This window comes from Hemiscyllium ocellatum, chromosome 1 (genome assembly GCF_020745735.1).
Source record: "Hemiscyllium ocellatum isolate sHemOce1 chromosome 1, sHemOce1.pat.X.cur, whole genome shotgun sequence".
Classification (NCBI taxonomy): domain Eukaryota; kingdom Metazoa; phylum Chordata; class Chondrichthyes; order Orectolobiformes; family Hemiscylliidae; genus Hemiscyllium; species Hemiscyllium ocellatum.
In genome coordinates this window covers 165,609,137-165,629,589 of record NC_083401.1, presented here as the reverse complement: position 1 = coordinate 165,629,589, position 20,453 = coordinate 165,609,137, and the positions used below count along the sequence as shown (strand labels likewise).

The 20,453-nt window shown below is 41.7% G+C and overlaps 1 protein-coding gene across 5 annotated transcripts in view; it reads right to left on the bottom strand.

Annotated features, from left to right (window-relative positions):
- fhdc1 (FH2 domain containing 1) overlaps window positions 1-20,453 on the bottom strand; it is a 148,363-nt gene that overhangs the window by 92,469 nt on the left and 35,441 nt on the right. For all 5 annotated transcript variants that reach the window (XM_060827560.1, XM_060827553.1, XM_060827591.1 and 2 more), the window contains exon 4: window positions 12,570-12,631. In XM_060827560.1, the coding sequence (XP_060683543.1) occupies window positions 12,570-12,631 (62 nt within the window). The remainder of the gene's footprint in view (window positions 1-12,569; window positions 12,632-20,453) is intronic.

Genomic DNA, 20,453 nt, shown 5'->3' with positions numbered 1-20,453 from the left:
AAAGCTCTGCCCAGATAAATGTTAAGCCAGAATAACAGCCTTAGTTGTTTCTCAAGATTGCTTTCACTGCATTATATCAGGAAAAAAAAATCACTAAGTTAGAAGAGAATTTACAGCGATGGGATGTTCCCAATAGAAGCTCTGAGCCCAGCTTCCGTTCACCTTCATGGAACCATGACTACCTCATGTCTGTAGACCTCCAATCATAGCCCACCCATGACCTCCAATCATAGCCCACCCATGACCTCCAATCATGGCCCACCCATGACCTCCAATCATGGCCCACCCAAAACAGACTGTTATAAGAGGCAGTACCCAGCATTCCCTTTTGACAAACAAAGTGACAATGAAGGGACCATCGGTAGTCACAGTGAAAGTTATCAGACTCTCGATTTTACCCTGTATGTCAGCATTGAAGATTATCTTTCCCTTCTATGGGAAAATTGTAATAATTATTTGGCAACTGTCCAAGGTGGCACTTTAAAGTCAGGAACTCTACCTGTGGAAAACTATGATACAGTCATTAATTCGAGATAACTGCGGAAGATGGACTGTTCCACCTACCCAATGAAGAGGCAGGCATAGCTGGAGCCCATGCAGGGTGCCATGGCTACCCCTTTGGTCTGAAGGAAGTGGGAGGATTTGGAGGAGAAGTTGTTGAGGGTGAGGACCAGTTCCGCTAATCGAATGAGTGTGTCAGTGGTGGGGTACTGGTGGGGTACTGGTGGGGATGTCGGGATAGGAGGAAACAGAGGGCTTGGAGGCCTTTGTCATGGCGGATGGATGTGTTCAGGGATTGAATGTCCATGCTGAAGGTAAGGCATTGGGGGGGGCCAGGGAAATGGAAGTCATGGAGGGTGTGGGTGGTGTCCTGAAGGTATGTGGGAAGTTCCTGAACCGGGGGGTGGGGGGTAGGACGGTGTCAATTATGAGGAGATACGGGTGGAGGCGACGGGTTGAGCGGGGCAGTCAGGTGCGTGAATTTTGGTAGTAGCGGGCGGTGTGAGGTTCCAGTCTGTGAGGCTGATATGAACAGATGCAGGTACAACACGAACCATAGCCCTGTGTTCCGAGCTTGACGCACCTGACTTTCAAAACCTGTGTCTTCTTCCTTGGTCAGAAGAGATAGATCCCAAACTTAAAATTCATATTCTTTGGAAAGAAATCTGTTGCTGCTTGTCAGCCGTTAGTTAATTAGCTTTTTTCTTCAGAAAGATGAGGCAGAAACACAGCCAGCTAGGAATTAACTTACTCATTCAGCCAGAATTAATTCAATCATGATACAGCCCAACCCCTTGGTGAAAAATCTGTTGAGCAGAGCAGGTGGGAGAGGTTGCTGGAGACTGCAGGCTCCAATACAGACAAAGCACCCATCCCACAAATTATCACTGGAGTTTAAATAAACGCTCTACTGAACTACTACAAAGCTCCAAGCTATTGCTCAACAATAAATTTAATGTGTCCTCATGAGGAAAACAAAGATCTCAAGGTTTCAAAGTATAAATTAATCATTGCAGGTACAAAGAAGGTCAACAGTAACTATGAAATTAACCAGAACTTTAAACATAAACTGCACAAGCAATGAATACAAACTATTTTTCGAACTTGATCGGTAACCTACTCTTTAACCCAGATTTAAAATCAGGTTCGTTACATTCCCAAGAACAAATGTTTCGGTGCTAATCCCATGAAAGTGACCTTTCAAACCTCAGAGTAAAGCACCATGGGGAATAAAGCAGGCCAATCAGGATGCTTGGTTTTATTTTGGAGCTGTTAAACATGTGAGAGGCTTAAAACTGCCAGACCCTGATGGGTCTATACAACACACTGTTCCGGAAAATAAGAATCAGTTAATTAGCCTGCACTGTTTTTAAAATAAACAAAAAGATGATGAGGTCAACACTCCAGTTTCTAAATGTAAATAATTACACTGTCAGTTATTACTTGAAATAATATATTTGTATCACTTTGCCAATAGACAATGGGGGAAGTAGTTTTCACAAAAAGCTACTTTTTCACTCAAACTAATCTTCCAAACCCTTTAATAAATCAATATTTTGAAATGTCCACTTTTCATGAACAATGTCCCTTTTCTCACATCAACATCCTGAAGACTTCAGAATGAGTTTTTCCAATTTGTTTTCATCATCAACAGCGTTTTTGTCCTGAGCCTAATCTAATTCCATTGCAGTAGTGATGATGGCGACTGCACTGATCCACAAGGGAAGGCTGGGTGACTACAAATGATGGTCTCCTTCAGACGCGATAAAATGATAGTGCTCTTGTACCTCCTTCCCCAAAGTCCAAACCAATGTGGGGAGTCTGCATGATTCTGCACTCGGAGCTGCAAGGCTGTGACTTATTGTTACAAGTGAGTTCACCAGTACATCCAACAAAACAATCCCTTTCATATTCCAACCTTCTTCACTCTTCTCCCAAGACTCACACATTCAGCACCATTTGATTCCAATGAATGTGAGAACTGACAGCAGTTACTGCTCACGTCGCCATTCTTTGTAGGTAAACTGAGATAATGAATATCTCCAGGCTCGTGTTTAACTCTGTTCTCCCCTGAAATCCAGTTCCAATGCCGAAAAATGAACTGTAATCACTCCTCGACACTCTGCCCTACTTTAATAGCCCATCAGTACCGTACTTGGAAACGGCAAATATAATTACATTCATTGTTGAAAAAAAAAGTCATAATCTTTGAAAAGTGATCTAGTACACACGGTTTGGATGATGCATGCTGGGAGACAGTGCCTCAGAAAAGTGTTCAATTCTGTTTACTTAGTTTAGGTGATAAAATGAGCTCACAGTTGAGTATTATCTTGGCTCACAAATAAAGGATAGCCAGCTGTCAAAGATACTGTGTTCTGAACAGTACTAATTTAACCATCTCCTAGCATTCAGTCAAAAGGATGAATTTTATGTGGAAGGGATCAGGTATCTCACCTGGGGAGAGAAAGGAGGGGGACAAGTTTTCACTTGTCCAGCTCCCTCCCCGGCCATTTAATGGCAGAGAGGTCTTTAAACAGCTTTAGGTGAGCTTTCCGCTCTCACTGCAGATTTATAGCGTCTTTCAATCCTCAGGACAGCCGGAGAGTATGACACCGAATGAATTACTCTTGACAAGTGCTCACTATAATGTTACAGTCAATTTATGCACAATAAAGTCCCACAAACAGCAATAAGGTAAATAACTAGCCCATTTTGTGGCAATGTTCATTGATCAATACAGGCTGAGACACCACCAGAACTCTCCTGTTTCTCTTTAAACATTGCCACAAAATCTTTTATATCTAACTGACAGGGATTTCTTGCACCTTGGTTTAATGCTTTATCTGAAAGACAACAGTTGGAACAATGCAGGCTTTCCTTGGGATTACACTGGGAGAGCTGCCTGGATGGTGTTCTCAGGTTTCTGGAATGGGGCTTAAATCCAGCATCTTCTGGTTCAGGGCAAGAAATCTGTTCCCGAGGCAGGATCAAAAGCCAAGGTCATCACAGGGTTTTTGTTTGTCATCCGGTCAGTCAGTCTGGAAGGATTTTTAACTTGATGTCTAGTGAACAAGGGAGGTGGGGAGACTAGAGGTTACCTTGTGGAGATGAGGCAGCACCTGTGAATCATTATGCACAGAGCATTACACAGACAGGTTATGGCTTTTGTAATAAATAACGATCAGAACTCGTGATCTTAGAATAAGCTGGCTATCTGTAAATTGCAAACTTGGCGAGTTCCACTGTTGATCCTAATAAACAGTTCCCACTGTATTATGATATGCTGGATTATAGTGAAAAAACAAAGCCAAAGTCCATCCTTTTGCAGATTGAGATTTTCTGGTTGACAAATCAATGAGTTTCTTCAAAAGTCATACAAGCTAAAGGTTGCATTGATGTTTACATGATCATTTGAGATATAAAGAATATATGGGGAACCATTTAAACTCATTTCAATTTCATTTGGAAGAAGCATTTCAGTCAGTACCTCCCATTATTAGATCTCTTCTCTCATAATGCAGTTGAATAAATGAGCTTGGAAGAAGAAACCAGCCAAGCTAGCTCTGATACTGCAGAATATCTAATTTCCTGAAACATGTATGCATCTTTATTCAAGTGTTTAACTAAATGAAGGTTGGAATCCACGTTCTTTGTGTTTAATTATTTAATTTTGTCTAAAATATTTGATCATTTAGCACCCATCTATCAAATGACAATTATCATTCTAAAATAACAGAAGGTTATTTGAAGATAAGGGACTCATTGGAAAGTGAAGGCAAAGGGTATGTCTATTTTGCTCTCTCAGCATAATGTACTCGACTAGAGTATACTTATTGCTGAGCAGCAGGTATAGTACTTGCATATTGCTTTATGGTTATTCACTGAGGTTAATTAAGTCAGAGGATCAAAATGGGCATGGGAAATAACTCGTTAAAAATATGGTCAGCTGGAAATTAGGCCCTTGAGCTCCACTAATACCTGCCCAATCATATCAACACAGTGTTCTCTGAAAATCCCATATTTACAAATACATGGGAAGGTTTCAATGAATCAAAAATTATGAGATGGGTTTGACTGGAGGTGGTGTTGGGAATGCCTGACAAATCTGTTAGAATTCTTTGAGGAGGTACCGAGCAAGTTAGATAAAGGAGAACCAGTGGACGTGATCTCTATGGATTTCCAGAAGGCCTTTGACAAGGTGCTGCACGGGAGGTTGCTCAATAACAGAACAGCCCATGGGATTAGGATCAAGGGACTAGCATGGATTGGCTGATCAGCAGGAAGCCAAGACTGAGGATTTGGGGGTCCTTTTCAGGATCCCAATGCAGGTCTGCAGGGGTCAGTGTTGAGACCAAAATGATTCACACAATATCTGAACAATCTGGATGAAGGAACTGAGGGGACCATTGCTAAGTTTGCAGATGACCCAAAGATAGGTGGAGGGACAGGTCATGTAGAGGAAGCAAAGAGGCTGCAGAAAGACTTCGACAAGCTAGGAATGTGGTCAACAAAGTGGTAGATGGAAAGCAATGTTGTGAAGTCCAAGGTTATGCACTGTGGTAGGAAAAATAGAGGCATGGACTATTTTCTAAATGGGAACAAGCTTTGGAAATCTGAAGCACAAAGAGACTTAGGAATCCTAGTTCAGGATTCTCTTCAAGTTAACATTCAGGTTCAGTTGGCAGTTAGGAAGATAAATGCAATGTTAGCATTCATCTTTAAGAGAACTAGAATACAAGAGCAGAGAAGTGCTGCTGAGGCCAGATATGATGAGTCAGATTGTGTTTGGAACATTGTCAGCAGTCTCCAGCCCTGTTTCTAAGGAAGAATGCGTTGACTTTGGAGGGGTCCAGAGGGGGTTTACAGGAATGATCGCGGGATGAAGTGCATGTCGTATGAAGAATGGTTGAGGACTCTGGGTCTGTATTTGAGGGGTTTAGAAGGACGAGTGGGGATCTCACTGAAACTTACCAAATACTGAAAGCCCTGGGTAGAGTGGACATGGAGATGAGGTTTCCACTTGGAAGAGAGGATAGGACCCGAGGGCACAATCTCCGAATGAAGGGACAACCCTTTACAACAGAGATGAGGAGGAAGTTCATTAGCTAGAGGCTGGTGAATCCATGTAACTCACTGCTGTGGAAGGCTGTGGAAGCCAAGTCATTAAGTATATTTAAGACAGAGATAGCTAGATTCTTGATTGGTAAGGGGATCAAAGGTTATGGGGAGAAGGTAGGAGAATGGGATTGAAAAACATATCAGCCATGATTGAGTGGCAGAGTAGACTCGATGGGTGAATGGCCTAATTCTGCTCTTATACATTCGGGTCATATGGAAATACGGCCCGCTGGATTTGAGACATCCATCTCAGTGTGAACACTTATTATAAATCCCTTCAGCCTAATAAATCCACACAGACCCTCCAAAGAGTATTCACCCAGACACATTCCCCTACTCTATCATCACCCCTGAACAATGCACCTAAGCTACAAATCACTGAACCCTACGGGCAATTTAACAAGACCAATCCACCTAATCTGCACATCTTTGGACTGTGGGAGGAAACCCACGCAGACACAGGGAGGACATGCAAAATCCACACAGAAAGTTACCCAAGGCTGGAACCAAACCCGGGTCCCTGGCGCTGTGAGGCAGCAGTGTGAACCACTGAGCCACCGTGCCACCCACTATTACCAGGGGCTGTGGAAATCCTGATAAAGGAAGCACATCCGTATAAATATTTAAAATACAAACACCAAAACTACTGCAATGCAACACATCACCATGCCTCCAGCCTACAGGAACTTGGGCTTGGATTATATCTCAGCCTGAGCACTATGGGCAATTTAGCACAGCCAATCCACACATTTTTGGATTGTAGGAGGGAACCCACACAGACACAGGAAGAATGTACAAACTCCACACAGACATTCACCCAAGATGGGAATCAAACCTGGGTCCCTGGCACTGTGAGGCAGCAGTGCTAGCCACTGAGCCACTGTGCCACCCACTATTACCAGGGGCTGTGGAAATCCTGATAAAGGAAGCACATCCGTATAAATATTTAAAATACAAACACCGAAACTACTGCAATGCAACACATCACCATGCCTCCAGCCGACAGGAACTTGGGCTTGGATCATATCTCAGCTGAGTACCTCCACCACCTCTGCACTAATGTGGGGAAAGCTGAGGGAAGTATCCCCTTGACCACTTTATATATCAGTCAACTCAGGATGAAAATCCACCTTGAATGACCAGTGTGAAATGCACAGGGTGGGCAAGGGCCTAAATACCTGGATTGAAGACAAGTATCAGAAGCTCATTTAGCAATGGTGGAGGCCAGAGCATTAGTTACAAGGTAAGGGAGCCCGATAGTAATCTGTCATGAGTATTGGCTTAGCTGATCATAGGGATGCCTTGTCTGCACTGAAGGTAGGAAATCATCCAGAGGGACATCCAAAGCCTATAGCCCAGTAACCACAAGACTGAAAAGAAAGGGGTCAAGAAATAGCCCCGAGGTCACAGCAAGTATCTGTTCTGGAATCCTACAGATTCAGTGAAAATTATTCGGGATGATATGTAAATTCAACGATGTTAACTTGTGTAATTTGCAAATTTTTATTCAGTTTGACTTGAAGTATTCTGGCCATGATCATTTTATAGATTTCATGAGGCCATTGGTAGATGCAGCCTCATTTTAAAAACAATACACGCCAAGGTCACAGGAAGTCACTGTCCCGAAGGCACTACACCATCCATCAGGGCCGCCAGTGTCTTGGCAAATGCATCTGTTCCCTCTGTGAGTAATGCCACAAACCACAACTGTAAAATCACTCTCCTGTAAGGCCGCAGCAGGTTCTCCAATCAGGTGCACAGGTCAGGAGGTCACAGTTTCGAAGCTTGCTGAATTAGTTGGTCACAGATGAGATTCTGATATCAGTGGACAGCCTGAGTGAAGGATCAGGGATTGATTGCCATTGAGAAATTGTACCCCAGTGAGAAGCCAATGTTTTCAGGCAGGATGGAAAAGCAGGAGGAAAAGCAGAAGGGAGTTCTCCGAAGTCAAGAGTCAAAATCAGAACCGACTGAGCAGCAACAGAGAGAAAGAAAATGAAATTGATGGAAAGACACCAGGAAGACATTCAGTTTAGACTGCTTCTTCATCTATTGTGATTCACAACTGAGGCAGCCCTTTAGTAGACTGTCTACACGTCAATAATGCAATATTTTCATTATGAAATGCCAAGCAGGAAAAATGTGCATCCAAGTATTCTCTCGGATAGCTGAGGGGAGAAAATGATGTTCATTCAGTAGCTGAACAGGATAGGCTCCTCTAGTCACGGGGTACCATACAATCAATCCCTGCTGATAATGTACTGCAGTCAAAGAATACGGTGCTGGAAAAGCACAGCCGGTCAGGCAGCATCCGAGGAACAGGAGCATTGTTGTCTTGAGCATAAGCTCTTCATCAGGAATCAGGCTTATGATCGTGTACATCTTGGTGCCCATGTACATAGATCCCTGAAAGTTGCCACCCAGGTTTATAGGGTTGTTAAGAAGGCATACGGTGTGTTAGCTTTTATTGGTAGAGGGATTGAGTTTCTGATCTATGAGGTTATGTTGCAGCTGTACAAAACTCTGGTGTAGCCACACTTGGAGTATTGTGCACAGTTCTGGTCACCACATTATTGGAAGGATGTGGAAGCTTTGGAAAGGGTTCAGAGGAGATTTACTAGGAAGTTGCCTGGTATGGAGGGAAGGTGTTATGAGGAAACCCTGAGGGACTTGAGGCTGTTTTTGTTAGAGAAAAGAGGGTTGAAAGGTGACTTAATTCAGATATAAGATAATCAGAGGGTTAGATAGGGTGGACAGGGAGAGCCTTTTTCCTCAGATGGTGATGGCTAACGTGAGAGGACATAGCTATAAATTGAGGGATGCAGGACAGATGTGAGAGGTAGTTTCTTTACTCAGAGGGTAGTGGGGCACGGAACACACTGGCTACAATAGTCGAAGACTCGCCAACTTTAAAGGCATTAAATGGTGATTGGATAGACATATGGACGAGAATAGAATAGTGTAGGATAGATGGGCTTCAGATTGGTTCCACAGGACAGCGCAACATCGAGGGCTGAAGGGCCTGTATTGTGCTGGAAGGTTCTATGTTCTAACCAGGATATGAATGGCTTATGCTCGAAACGTCAACTCTCCTGCTCCTCGGATGCTGCCTGACTGGCTGCGCTTTTCCAGCATCACACTCTTCGGCTATAACCAGGATAATCCAATACAGCAACAATCACTGAGGTGAGACTGGAAGTCTTAGCACCATACATGTTAGTTTGATTTCTCTTATTTTATTAATATACAATGTGTCACAAGTTGATTACAAATTCTCCCATTCTTGCAGATGGCAAGTTCCCTTCCTTTCCCAGTTTTTTTCAGAAGTATATTGTTATATCTCAGTAGAAAGTTCAACTTCCCGATTTAATGTGTAAGAAATCTGACTGGTAGTGAATATACTGGAGCCAAATTTGCAGAGGACACAAAAATAGGTGGAAAGCCAGGTAGCAAGATGTATACAATCAGTTTACAGAGAGATATTGATAAGTTCACTAAGTGAGCAAATGGAGTATAAAGTGGAAAATAATGATATTTTTGACTTTGGAAGAGAGAACCGACTATTTCAAAGGAGCAAAACTGCAGAAAGCTGCAACACAAAGGGGATATGTCCGTGAAACACAGAAAGCTCACAAACAGTTTGCAGCAGGTAATCAGGAAGGCGAATGGGACATTGCCCCTAATTTCAAGGGGCTCAGAGTATAACAATGGGGAAGTCTTACTGCAACTCTTCAAGGTGCTGATGAGATCACATCCTGAGTAAAGTCAACAATTTTTAATCCTTAATTTAAAAAATAATTGGAAGCAGTACAGAGGTGGTTCACGAAGACCATCCCTGGTACAGCGGAACTGTCTTATGGAAATAGGCTAAACACTTGGGACTCCAATCATTGGCGTTTGGAAGAATGAGAGATGATCTCATTGAAATATATAAGAATCACAATGGTAAATGCTTTGAAGGTGTTGCTCCTCATGGGAAAGTCTAGCATCAGAGGGCATAGTGTCAGAGGAAAGGGGCGCCAATTTAAGACTGAACTGAGGAGGAATCTCTTATATCAGAGGGTTGTGAGGTTTTGGAAATCCTTGACGCAGACAGTTGTGGGGACAGATTCCTTATGTATATTTAAGGCTGAGATACATAGATTCTTGATAGGTAGAGAATCAAAGGTTATGGGAGAATGCAGGAACATGGATATGAGGAATGTTGGATGTGCCATGCTCCTATGGAAGGAGCAGGCTGGAGGGGCTGAAAGGCCGATTGTTATAGTCTTATAACTGATAGAGGCTCGAAGATTTGGTGCTTTCCATTTGATTGTTCTACTAATTCTTTAAAATGTCTTCCACATGCAGTATCCACAATTAGAATACTTCCACCTCTGTTGGAAAATAAATCTGGGGCCAAGTGGGCACTTAGTGTAGCATCTTAGAGCTTACCACTTTTAATTAGTTGCTGCTTAAATCAAGCTGCTGTGAAGGCTTTGGAATGCACATGCGATAATATCTTCCAATAAAATGGTAAAGGATTATAATAAGACTCATGGGTTCTGGCTATCCATTATTCAAGATGGGATCAATGGAGGAAGCTGTACCCAGGATTGGGTTATTCTTCTTTATTTGCATGACTGCATACTTCTACTAAATTTGGAAAAGACAATGAATCAATTTTAAATGTGTGTAAATATTGGACAGGCATCTACACTACTGCTCACAAGAAATGGCGGGAGGGCATGAGTTGTGATCAGGACTTAAGGAACTTGTAAGGAGATATGAACAGGTCAAGACAGAGGCCAAAAACTTGGCAGATGGAGTCTAATGCAGCAAAGTGTGAGGCCATGCACTTTAGCGGGAAGAAGCAAATGGCAGACGAACAGAAAGAGACTCCAAAGAGTACAATGCAGAGGGAGCTGGTGGTTCTTGTGCATGGAACATTAAAAACTTGGCATGTATGGGCAGCAATTAATTAGGAAGGCAAATAGCCTTTATTGCTAAGGAGTTGGAGTTTAGTTTTGACATGATTTGAAAGTTCTAGAATCTAGAATCCCTACAGTGTGGAAACAGGTCTTTCAGCCCAACAAGTCCACACTGACCCTCCAAAGAGTAACCCACCAAGACCCATTCCCTCTACATTTACCCCTGACTAATGCACCTAACTTACACATCCCTGAACACCCTGGGTAATTTAGCATGGCCAAGTCACTTAACCTACACACCTTTGGACTGTGGGAGGAACTGGAGCACTCGGAGGAAACCCACGCAGACACAGGGAGAATGTGCAAACTCCACACAGTCAGTCGTCCGAGGCAGGAATCGAACCCGGGTCCTTGGTGCTGTGAGGTAGCAGTAACTAGTGACCCAGCGTGCCACCTCCATTTAAAAACAGCTAAGTCTTATTCCAACTTTACAATTGCAATGCAACAGAACTTTTTCTCTCGTGGAGTAGTGCATGTCTGGAATTCTCTAGCCCAAACAGCTGTGGAGGCTCAATCACTGGAAGCATTTAAAGCAAAGGTAGTTACATTGGTGAAGTATCAGGGAATTGAAGGTCATGAGCAGCTGTCAGGAAAGAAGAGTTGAGGCCAGCCGGAGAACAGCCATGGTCTTTTTGAATAGCAGGACAGGCTTGAGGGGCCAAATAGCCTACTCCTGCTGCTATTTCTTATGTTCTTACGACACTGACTTCCCATGTCATGGAAGTGTGAGTCCAAAGTGCAGAAATGCCAGGGCCTCTACAGACCATTTTCTCTTTAAAACGTATTTATCGAAGCTGTTCTGACCCTACAGCTCTCCTGCCAAGCTTTCGTGAGTGGCGGGGATTCAGGAGCAGGAAGTGGATCACAGAAACAATCAGGGAGTGGGATGTTGCCAAAACTCAGAAGGTCAGAGGGTGGAAATGTGGCCACAGCTCCGAAGGTTGGAGAGTAGGATATGGCCACACCTTAGAGCAGCGGGAGAAGTCTACAGCCATCAGAAGGATCAGGGAGTAGGATGGTTCAGAAGCAAGATCGCCAATGGAAAGGAGGTACTGGAAATAGCAAGTCGCATTTTTCTTTCATATTTTTAAACTTATGTTGAAAATTACTTCATTTACCAATGTAGGAATTTAGCAATCTGATTTTTTTCAACTCTGAGGTTTTAATTCTTTCATATTTGTTATCTCTGGCAAGGCAGCTCATATAGAACCTAACTACAGATGTAGCTTTGGTTCCTACGGGAGCTAACGTTTCACTTAACGTTGTTTTATTTAAAGTTGTTATTTTCAGGAATCAGCCACAACACAAATTGAGGATGACCAGTAAAGATGCACACAGCGAACTAGGAAATAGGCTAGTGTAGTCCCAAAAGGCAGCACAGAACAGAACCGGATAGCTGTGGTAACCTCCTGGATTACAGCTGGTCAGGGAAGGTTCATGGAGATGGTCATTCAGCAAGATATTAATGAGCACACCTCGACAGAGACTGAACTGACAGACATTCCTGATATTCTCAGATTGTCTGAATAGGATAATCAAACCTGTCTCCTCTGTTATCGGGTGTCAGTGACTAAGGGAAACATTTCACTCATTACAGTTTAAACTTAAATCTTGTGAAAGGTAACAGTTTAACTAGTGATTATTGAACCTAGTTTAATCATCATTAAATGTTTTTGAACCTTATGAGACCCGTACTCTTTTGAATTTGTCAGATCATCCCCAAAACCTGGCTGATGTAGTGCTTTATTAAATATGAAATACTATATTGCAATATGTGTAAAATGGAAGAGCAGTGATAATTATTGCTAAGAAATGCCTCAACAGTCTTGAGATACTAAATGAAATTTTCAAAAATTTTAATGAGAATCACTTTCCTCCAGATATTTAAAGAAAACATTCAAAGAGCTTATGCACGTTTATTATTGCAAGAAAAAAACGTTTGAAAAATAATCAAGAAGCATTTAGAAAACAGTGTCTTACCTTTTGAATTGCTTCAGAAATATTCCAATATTCATGCTTCTTTTTGCATCCAAAATACTGATCTATAAAAGTAATGGAAATATGATGGAGTCATATAATGCAGAAAGTAACAGCAAAAACTTATTTAACCCATTTTCAAACCAGAAATGTAAGAACCCGAATTATAAAAGCTATGAATACGACGGGCTAGATTTTCACATCCTGAGGTGAAGCAAATGGATGGGCAGAAAAAGCCGCACCAGGCACTCCATGGAGCAGCTCAACCTCCCTATCCATTGGCCACTGGCAAGGAAAAGGGAGCATGTCATGAATCCTCATGCAGCGAGCTAATCTTGCTGCTTCCTTGTGGGATGGGTATATTTTAGATCATAGTCTAGATCAGAGTGGTGCTGGAAAAGCATAACACTTCAGGCAGCATCCGAGGAGCGGGAAAATCGACGTTTTGGGCAAAAGCCCTTCATCAGCTGCCTGACCTGCTGTGCTTTTCCAGCACCACTCTAATCTGGACTCTGATTTTCAGCATCTGCAGTCCTCCCTTTTGCCGATATTTTAGATCATACGCTACCCCCACCAATAATGTTTTGATGGAGTCCAGTTGACTAATGATGGCAATATGGTACACACCAGCTCAGAGATGCCGTGGAGAACGGAGAAGCCCTCATCTGGGATTGGGAACCTTTTGACATGCAATTTCTGAGGGTTTTGGCAATCCCACATGCCACAATGCATTCCCGAATGGCAAGTATGCTTTTTACTGCAGTAATTGATGGTAGAATTTTGTTCTTAAAGACAAATGGCTCTTAAACTTACCTGAACTGTGCAAAAATTTCCAGATGAATTAAGATTTTATGACCGTTTAATAGGATAATGTTGTTTTATTAGCATTTGAAAGAATTTTCAATGTTATTATAGAGATGAAGAGCTCCATAGTTAATAGATCCTGGTTAACAGGCTGTGAGTGGGTAAGGTGTGAGTTAGAGGGAATTGTGGGGGAGAGGGGTTTAGTGAGTGAACTGAGGCAGGCCTTCTGGAGGTTGCCTCAACATCTGTCTGGGCTCCTCTCTGCTTCAGGAGGTGACAGCCTTGACTCCAGCTGCCACCAAATCCGTGAGTGAAAGCGTGGTGAATCGGCACAGCCACTTCAGAGAACCTATCACCTAGGAACAGGAACAGGCCTTTCAACCCCTTGAGGTTGTTCCAAAACCTGATCAGGAAGTGGTAACATGACACTGGGAAACAGCTCAACTCCTACCTCAAAGGCAAAACTTGCCCCCAATTCTGGTTCGTTTTCAGATGTTTTGTCACCATACTAGGTAACATCATCAGTGAGCCTCCAGATGAAGGCATGGCCCACTTTCTATTTATGTGTTTAGGGTTCCTTGGGCTGATGGTGTCATTTCCTGTGGTGCGTTATTTCCTATGATGACGTCATTTCCTGTTCTTTTTCTCAGGTAGTGGTAAATGGGATCCAAGTCAATGTGCTTGCTGATAGAGTTCCAGTTGGAGTGACAGGAAATGATGTCACCTAAACACATAAACAGAAAGCAGGCCATACCACCAGTGCTTCATCTGGAGGCTCACTGATAATGTTACCTCGTGTGATGATGAAATACCTGAAAACGAACCTTACAACTCAGCGAGCAAACCTACATTCAGCTACAAATCTTCTTAAAACTTGCTACTGCCCCAAATTTTAAATAATGCCTGGGTTTAATGTCAGAACCTAGTGTCTTTGGCTCAAGTATTTGTATCAGAAGTCCTGACTATAACTCATATGTAAGTGACATGAAATGTTACATGCTCTGTAACATTAACCCTATTATGTGCTCCTTGGTTTTGATGTGATTTAACTGCAAGTCCAGCAGAGTATATAATTGTAAAAAAAATCTTAGTTTCTCTTTAGAAATTTAGAACGAGACTGTCAGACTCAGTCTGTATTGGAACGGAAGGAGGTGGACCTCAAAAACGCTGGTGGGGATAACTTCCAGAATTTCAGCTCCATTGCTGTCACCATTTTAGTGACACCGAGTGAGTGGATGATATGGCTCCACACTGCACTTGCAACTTGCCAGCTCCACTGCAGGAAGAGGCCGCATTTCTGATTCATTTTCAGTGAGTCAGGTGACTTTTAATGATGCTCTAGTTCACAGTTGTTCAGAGAAATCATAAACCATGGGGCAACTCTCATTTGGAGTTGTGAACCTTGTGACAGATGAGTTCAAAGGTGCTTTCTACTTCACATGTTATAATATAATGGTGTACAGCAATTTAGGTATGTTCTAAGTACAGTAATGCTTGATAAGGCTTTGTGTAGAGAAGGTAAGTGACGATTAAATTGACAAGTATTGTGAAAGTGGGAAGGCTTTCCAAAGAGTTAAGGTACATTGGTCACCAGATAACGTGTTCCTCTAAGCTGTGCATGGATGGGATTCAGGTTTTATTACATCAATTGTATCGTGTACTTCAGTCTTTTCATGAACAGGGTCAGCAATCTGTTCCAGTATTTGAAGCATGTAACAGATGGTAAGCTGTTCCATTACTTCAAATGCTGGAATATATTCAGTTCTGGAGGCTTTGTTGGTACAGTTCTGCATTAGAATTTAATTATGGATGCTTGCTTGAGCTCCGAACCCTAGTAATGGTTTCATCTCAGCAAGATTACTTACTGTGGCTGTCAAAGGAACCATGAACCTCACGTCAATTGACAGCTTTATGAGATCACAAAGGAGTAAATCTTTTTGAAGAGGTGTGATAATGACTGATTATTTTGATAGTCCAATGACCACTTAATCACAGCATGTCTTCACTCCTCAGTGGAATTTGAATGACTTTGTTCCATCAATAATTTTATGGGGACCTTGGAGGATTTGTTCAAAATTCAAATTTGAATAAGTTTACTTTTGACAGTTTCATGAACATTCGAAAGGCTTCCCAATGTTATCCACAGTGGGTATGAGGCAGGAGAGCACAGAGGATATGGTGGGGGGATAGGGAAAAGACAGACAGATTTGGAACTGAATACCCTACGTGTTGGGTTCAAATGCCAGTAATGGAGGTGCCACTTCTAATTGCCCAGTTTGGCATCAGCCCACCTCACCCTGATTTGGGCACTACCCCAGGCTGAAATAAGCATCAGCTCCCAATGTCAAGCAGCAGGTTCATGTTAAGAAATCTCCAGATTCAAGACAAAAACTTGACATGAAGATACAAATCCAAGTTCAATTTCTTTTTCTTGCTTTAAGTGTTTCAACACTTGCCAGAACCTACTACTTCATGTTTATTATCCCAGTTCATTTTTTTCTTCTTACAGAATATTTCAGTAAGTACTTTCTTAGCAATGGCAAAATCAAGTTTGGGCAGACCAAAACCTTGATTGACTTTGAGGTTTATAGCTGAGTCATCCTTGCTGCAATAGAAGTGAAAGCAATGCTGCTGATTTGGTGTGGGCAGTGCCTCAGCACAGCAGTATATTGTCACAGAGCTATTCAGTTCAAGCAAAATGTTTTGCCCTAGAAACTTGTTAATTATAAATAGCAATGAAGTACATAATTATACCTCCTTATTGTACATTAGTCAGAAGCACTTGTCTTTGCACTGGCTATGTTTTCAGTTTGTGCCCCATCTGGGTATTTATAAATTGGAAAGATTACAAACAATATAACTCAAGTCAACAAAGCCTGTTTGAAAAGAGTTATTTTCTTTTTCAGAGAGCGGTGTATGTCTACATCTAAGTTCAATTTTTGTTTGCAGTGATGTCATTGCAACAGGAGCTGCTTTCTAGCTCTTTCTTAATGAAAGGTTGACATTTGAGACAGGCTCTGTTTTCGGATTAGCAGGTATCAGATAATGATTCCTTTACAAATACGATTGGTCTAGTGCTTAGTGTGGTCAAATAGTTCTGGAAAACTACAACATGTCAGATCAATGTTATCTTTTGGTAAAAGCAGCTCTTGGGAACATATTTGATTTTTAGCAGCTAAAAAGAATTGGAGAATTTGAGCTACCACATCCGAAATACTACTCAAAATTAAACAGATCCATTACTTCAGCTTTTCCTTGCAATATAAAAGCATAGTTTAATTTTTTTATAAATTCTCAAAGGTTCAATGGAAAGATACACTCTAATCCCTAACCTTGAATAGTGCCTCACAAACCTTTTCAATGCTATTTTAATGCTTGAAAATTGTTCGGATCCCAGAATACAATGAACTGTCCAAGTGAGGGGAGAAGGCATGTGAGAGTGGTATGGTGGGGGTAAGAGGGGGGAGCTGGTTGTAAAGTGTGACCGTGGGGTGTAAGTGGGAGGGGGTCAGCCTCACAGTTCTGACTTTCTCAACAACCATTTTAAATTTCTCTTGGGAAGAGCCATTCAAGTCACCAGCACTCACATATCAAAAGATTATGGAGCCAGTTCCAGGGTTGTCCCCCTCTAGCTTCCACTGGGAATTCCCAACCCTAACTGCTCATCACACAATCTGCAACCCATGCTTTGGGTACACTGCTCCAGCCTCAGTTACTGAACCTCACTCAGGGTGACAGGAGGGTGTGATAATGGCGAAAACTCAAATTGCAAACTAATCTGCATTTCAAAGTGTGTAGGCTGTGCTAGAAATACCCCTTATGGGTATCAGATGTAAACATAATAGCGTTAAATTTCCATCAGTGTCTCTTAAAAACACCTTTATTTGAATAATAGCTATTTAGATAGATATTGAATAATATTTTCTTTAGGGAAGAAGGAAAGAAAATATAAAACTCCTGATACTTATGCAATGTTTTAAAATAAATATTTTCAAGGTACTATTGAAATATTTAAGCATAATTTCAAAGGTTATATCAAGACTCATAAAGGTTGAGCTGTCATGATTCCTTACTGACTCATTTCAAGAAATGAATGTCTCTCCCTCAATGTTTGAAAGGTTAAACAGCACCTGCACTTGGAATAAAATCAATGCTTCAAGCAAAAGTATCTATTAATAAGCACATGGAATTTGTTACACCATATTCCCAAGGATTTGTTTATTTATTCATATATAGAACATAAAAATGGTTTAAATGTAAAATATACTGTAGCACAGCATTTTTACTAGAAATCAGTATCTGCTCTTCGTCAACTCCATTCTTGGGATAGTAGTGTATAATTGGAAGCTAATCAGTGTATATATTTACATATTAGCCTAAACACTACTGATGATATTAATAGTGTCTAGATCAGAGTGGTGCTGGAACAGCACAGCAGGTCAGCAGCAGGAAAATCAACATTTCGGGTAAAAGCCCTCCATCAGGATGATATTAATACTCAATTTCCATCAGGGTCCTTTGTTGCCACTTTTAACACAAGGGTATAGTGATTTATTTTAACAAAATTAACACCTTAACTAAAGATGAGCGAAATGACACAAAAGACATGAATTGTTTCAGTAATATTGATCTCTAAATGATTCCATCTTTGCTGGATTGAGAAACCTTGCTCTGTTTTGACACAAAAATAAAACATGCCAACTGGATAGAAGCTATTTTACATACAACAATTCTTGATTAGAATTTATTTCATTGTAGGATTGGTTTGTATAAAACAGTGCAAACTGCATCACAACTTTCAGGAGCCGAGCAAGAAAAAAGATTTTAGAACTGAATATGAGACTTCATTATCCAAAGGTGTAAAAACCATGATTTAACAGCATGCATTAAAATGTCAGCCCTGAAATTGTGTGGGGTCCCCCTGCCCTCTCATGTTGTAGCTCCTGTGGGAAATTAGACAAATCCCCAAAGGAACAACAAACAGCTGTTGCCCTCTGTTCTTGAGGGATGTGTCAGTGTCCTGCTGGAGTTATGACAGACAGGTAGAATTCCCCTCTGCCCAGGCCTTCCTCCACCCACCTTTGAATCTCAGAATCAAACCCTCAAGCTGCAAGAAGAGGCAGTTTAAATTATTTTTTTCCAGACGTGTTTCATTATTTATTGTTATGCCTTCATCCACTCCTTGGACTGCTTAACGTGACATTTGATAACTTAGACAGAGCGATGGTGTGGGTGTACTTTCCCTACACTTGTCCCAGCCTGTAGTCATGCAACAGTAAACATGATGGACATTTCTTCCCTCCCTATTATCTCCATGGAGCTGTTCATCCCAAAGGCACCAATCAGATTAGAGTTCAACTTTGGGGAATTCTAGGTGTAAGCTATATCCTCGAAACGGAGTTCACTGCTTTGATAAATAAAGCAAAACAGCTTTCTTGTTATGCCACAGAGCAGCTACTTGCAGCATGAGCCATTTGAATAAACTGCCATTACACATTCCTCCCTCTCTCCAGGCTGTTGAATCCATTTTCCTGACAGCGTCTCCCACTAATTAAGATATTCAGAACAGTTATGGTGCACAGGGATGTTATTTGGTCCAATGTGTTTGCACTGGATCTCTGGGCATTTTGACTAAGTGACAATCGCCTGTCTCTTCCTAGTAACCCTGCCCATTGTCTCTGTTTAAATAAACATCCAATCCCTATTGAATGCTTCAGGTACACTTGCCTCCCCTACATTTCCAGACAGTGCATTCCAGACCCAAACTACTCTCAGTGTGAAAATATATTTCCAGCTCATGTTTGCTTCTTGGGAAACTGCGACATCTCGTTCTCGCTCCTTTATTAGGGCAAAAACAATTAGCAAATGTGATCCCAAGAATTGCTGGTCTATAAACTGAGGGCACACTAGGCTAAGTTTTAAAACATCCTTAATTTTTTTCAAACAAAGAAATTACATGCACTCTCATGAGGAACAAAGAGCAATGAATCGTTAGAATGACCACGGTGAACACTGATTCTGTTGTCCTATTTCCTACCCCACAGCACCCCAACACTCCAAACCCTACCATTTTTTTGTTCAGTTTCATAGTTACTTGCCCAGCCCTACCTCTGGCTAAATGAATTCCTTTCCTTGCCGTTGTTATTCCTTGTGCAAACTACAGCTTGGCAGCTTCTCTCTCATCTGTATTCTGAGCCCTTGCTGTCTTTTTCCATCTCAAACTTGTTTACTCCTGTTCTTCTTACCCTGAAGCTACAGCAAGTTACAGAAGGACAAGTAACCGAATACTGGGACACAACTGCAAATTTTAGAATTGGGTTGCGTCTATTTGAAGTGAGCCAAGGCATTACTGAGAAACGCTGCTGCCGCGAAAGTGACAGAATAATTTCATGGAAGTAAGATTAAGAAAGCTTAATGCTTTTGCACATTTCAAAAACAACTTAGTGAATTTGTTTCAGAACATTGCTGGTCTTTGTTCTGTTATGTAACATTTTATTTCCCAAAACGTCCCTAAACATACCTGATCGAATGAGATTATGGGGACACTTCATTCTGGGGCTTGTCAGAATGCCACATGGATTGACAAACTGGATAGACAGATAAGCACACGGTAACTTGCACCTCCTCTGACTTTATATGACTCAAAAGTTGGGAGTCCTGAGTAAACATGATCCCCAACTAGGTTAGGTGAATTGGCCATGCTAAATTGCCCGTCGTGTTAGGTGAAGGGGTAAATGTAGGGGAATGGGTCTGGGTGGGTTGCGGTTTGGCAGGTCAGTGTGGACTTGTTGGGCCGAAGGGCCTGTTTCCATACTGTACGTAATCTAATCTAATCTAAACTCTCCACAACTGACCAAGGCAGGAAACAGCCTCATTGCAAACCTTCTCACATGCTCCTTACCAGGTCAGTAAATCAAATGCAGTGCTTCCAAGGCCCAGATTATTGAAGATTGAAGCTGACCAATCATAACGCTAGCATGTTTGTTTTAGCAAATGGTACTGAAATGCCAAAATGGGATTACTATTCCATTATCTTGAGCATTTTCTCACAATCTTGAAACACCGTGGACCGCTTTCCTTCAT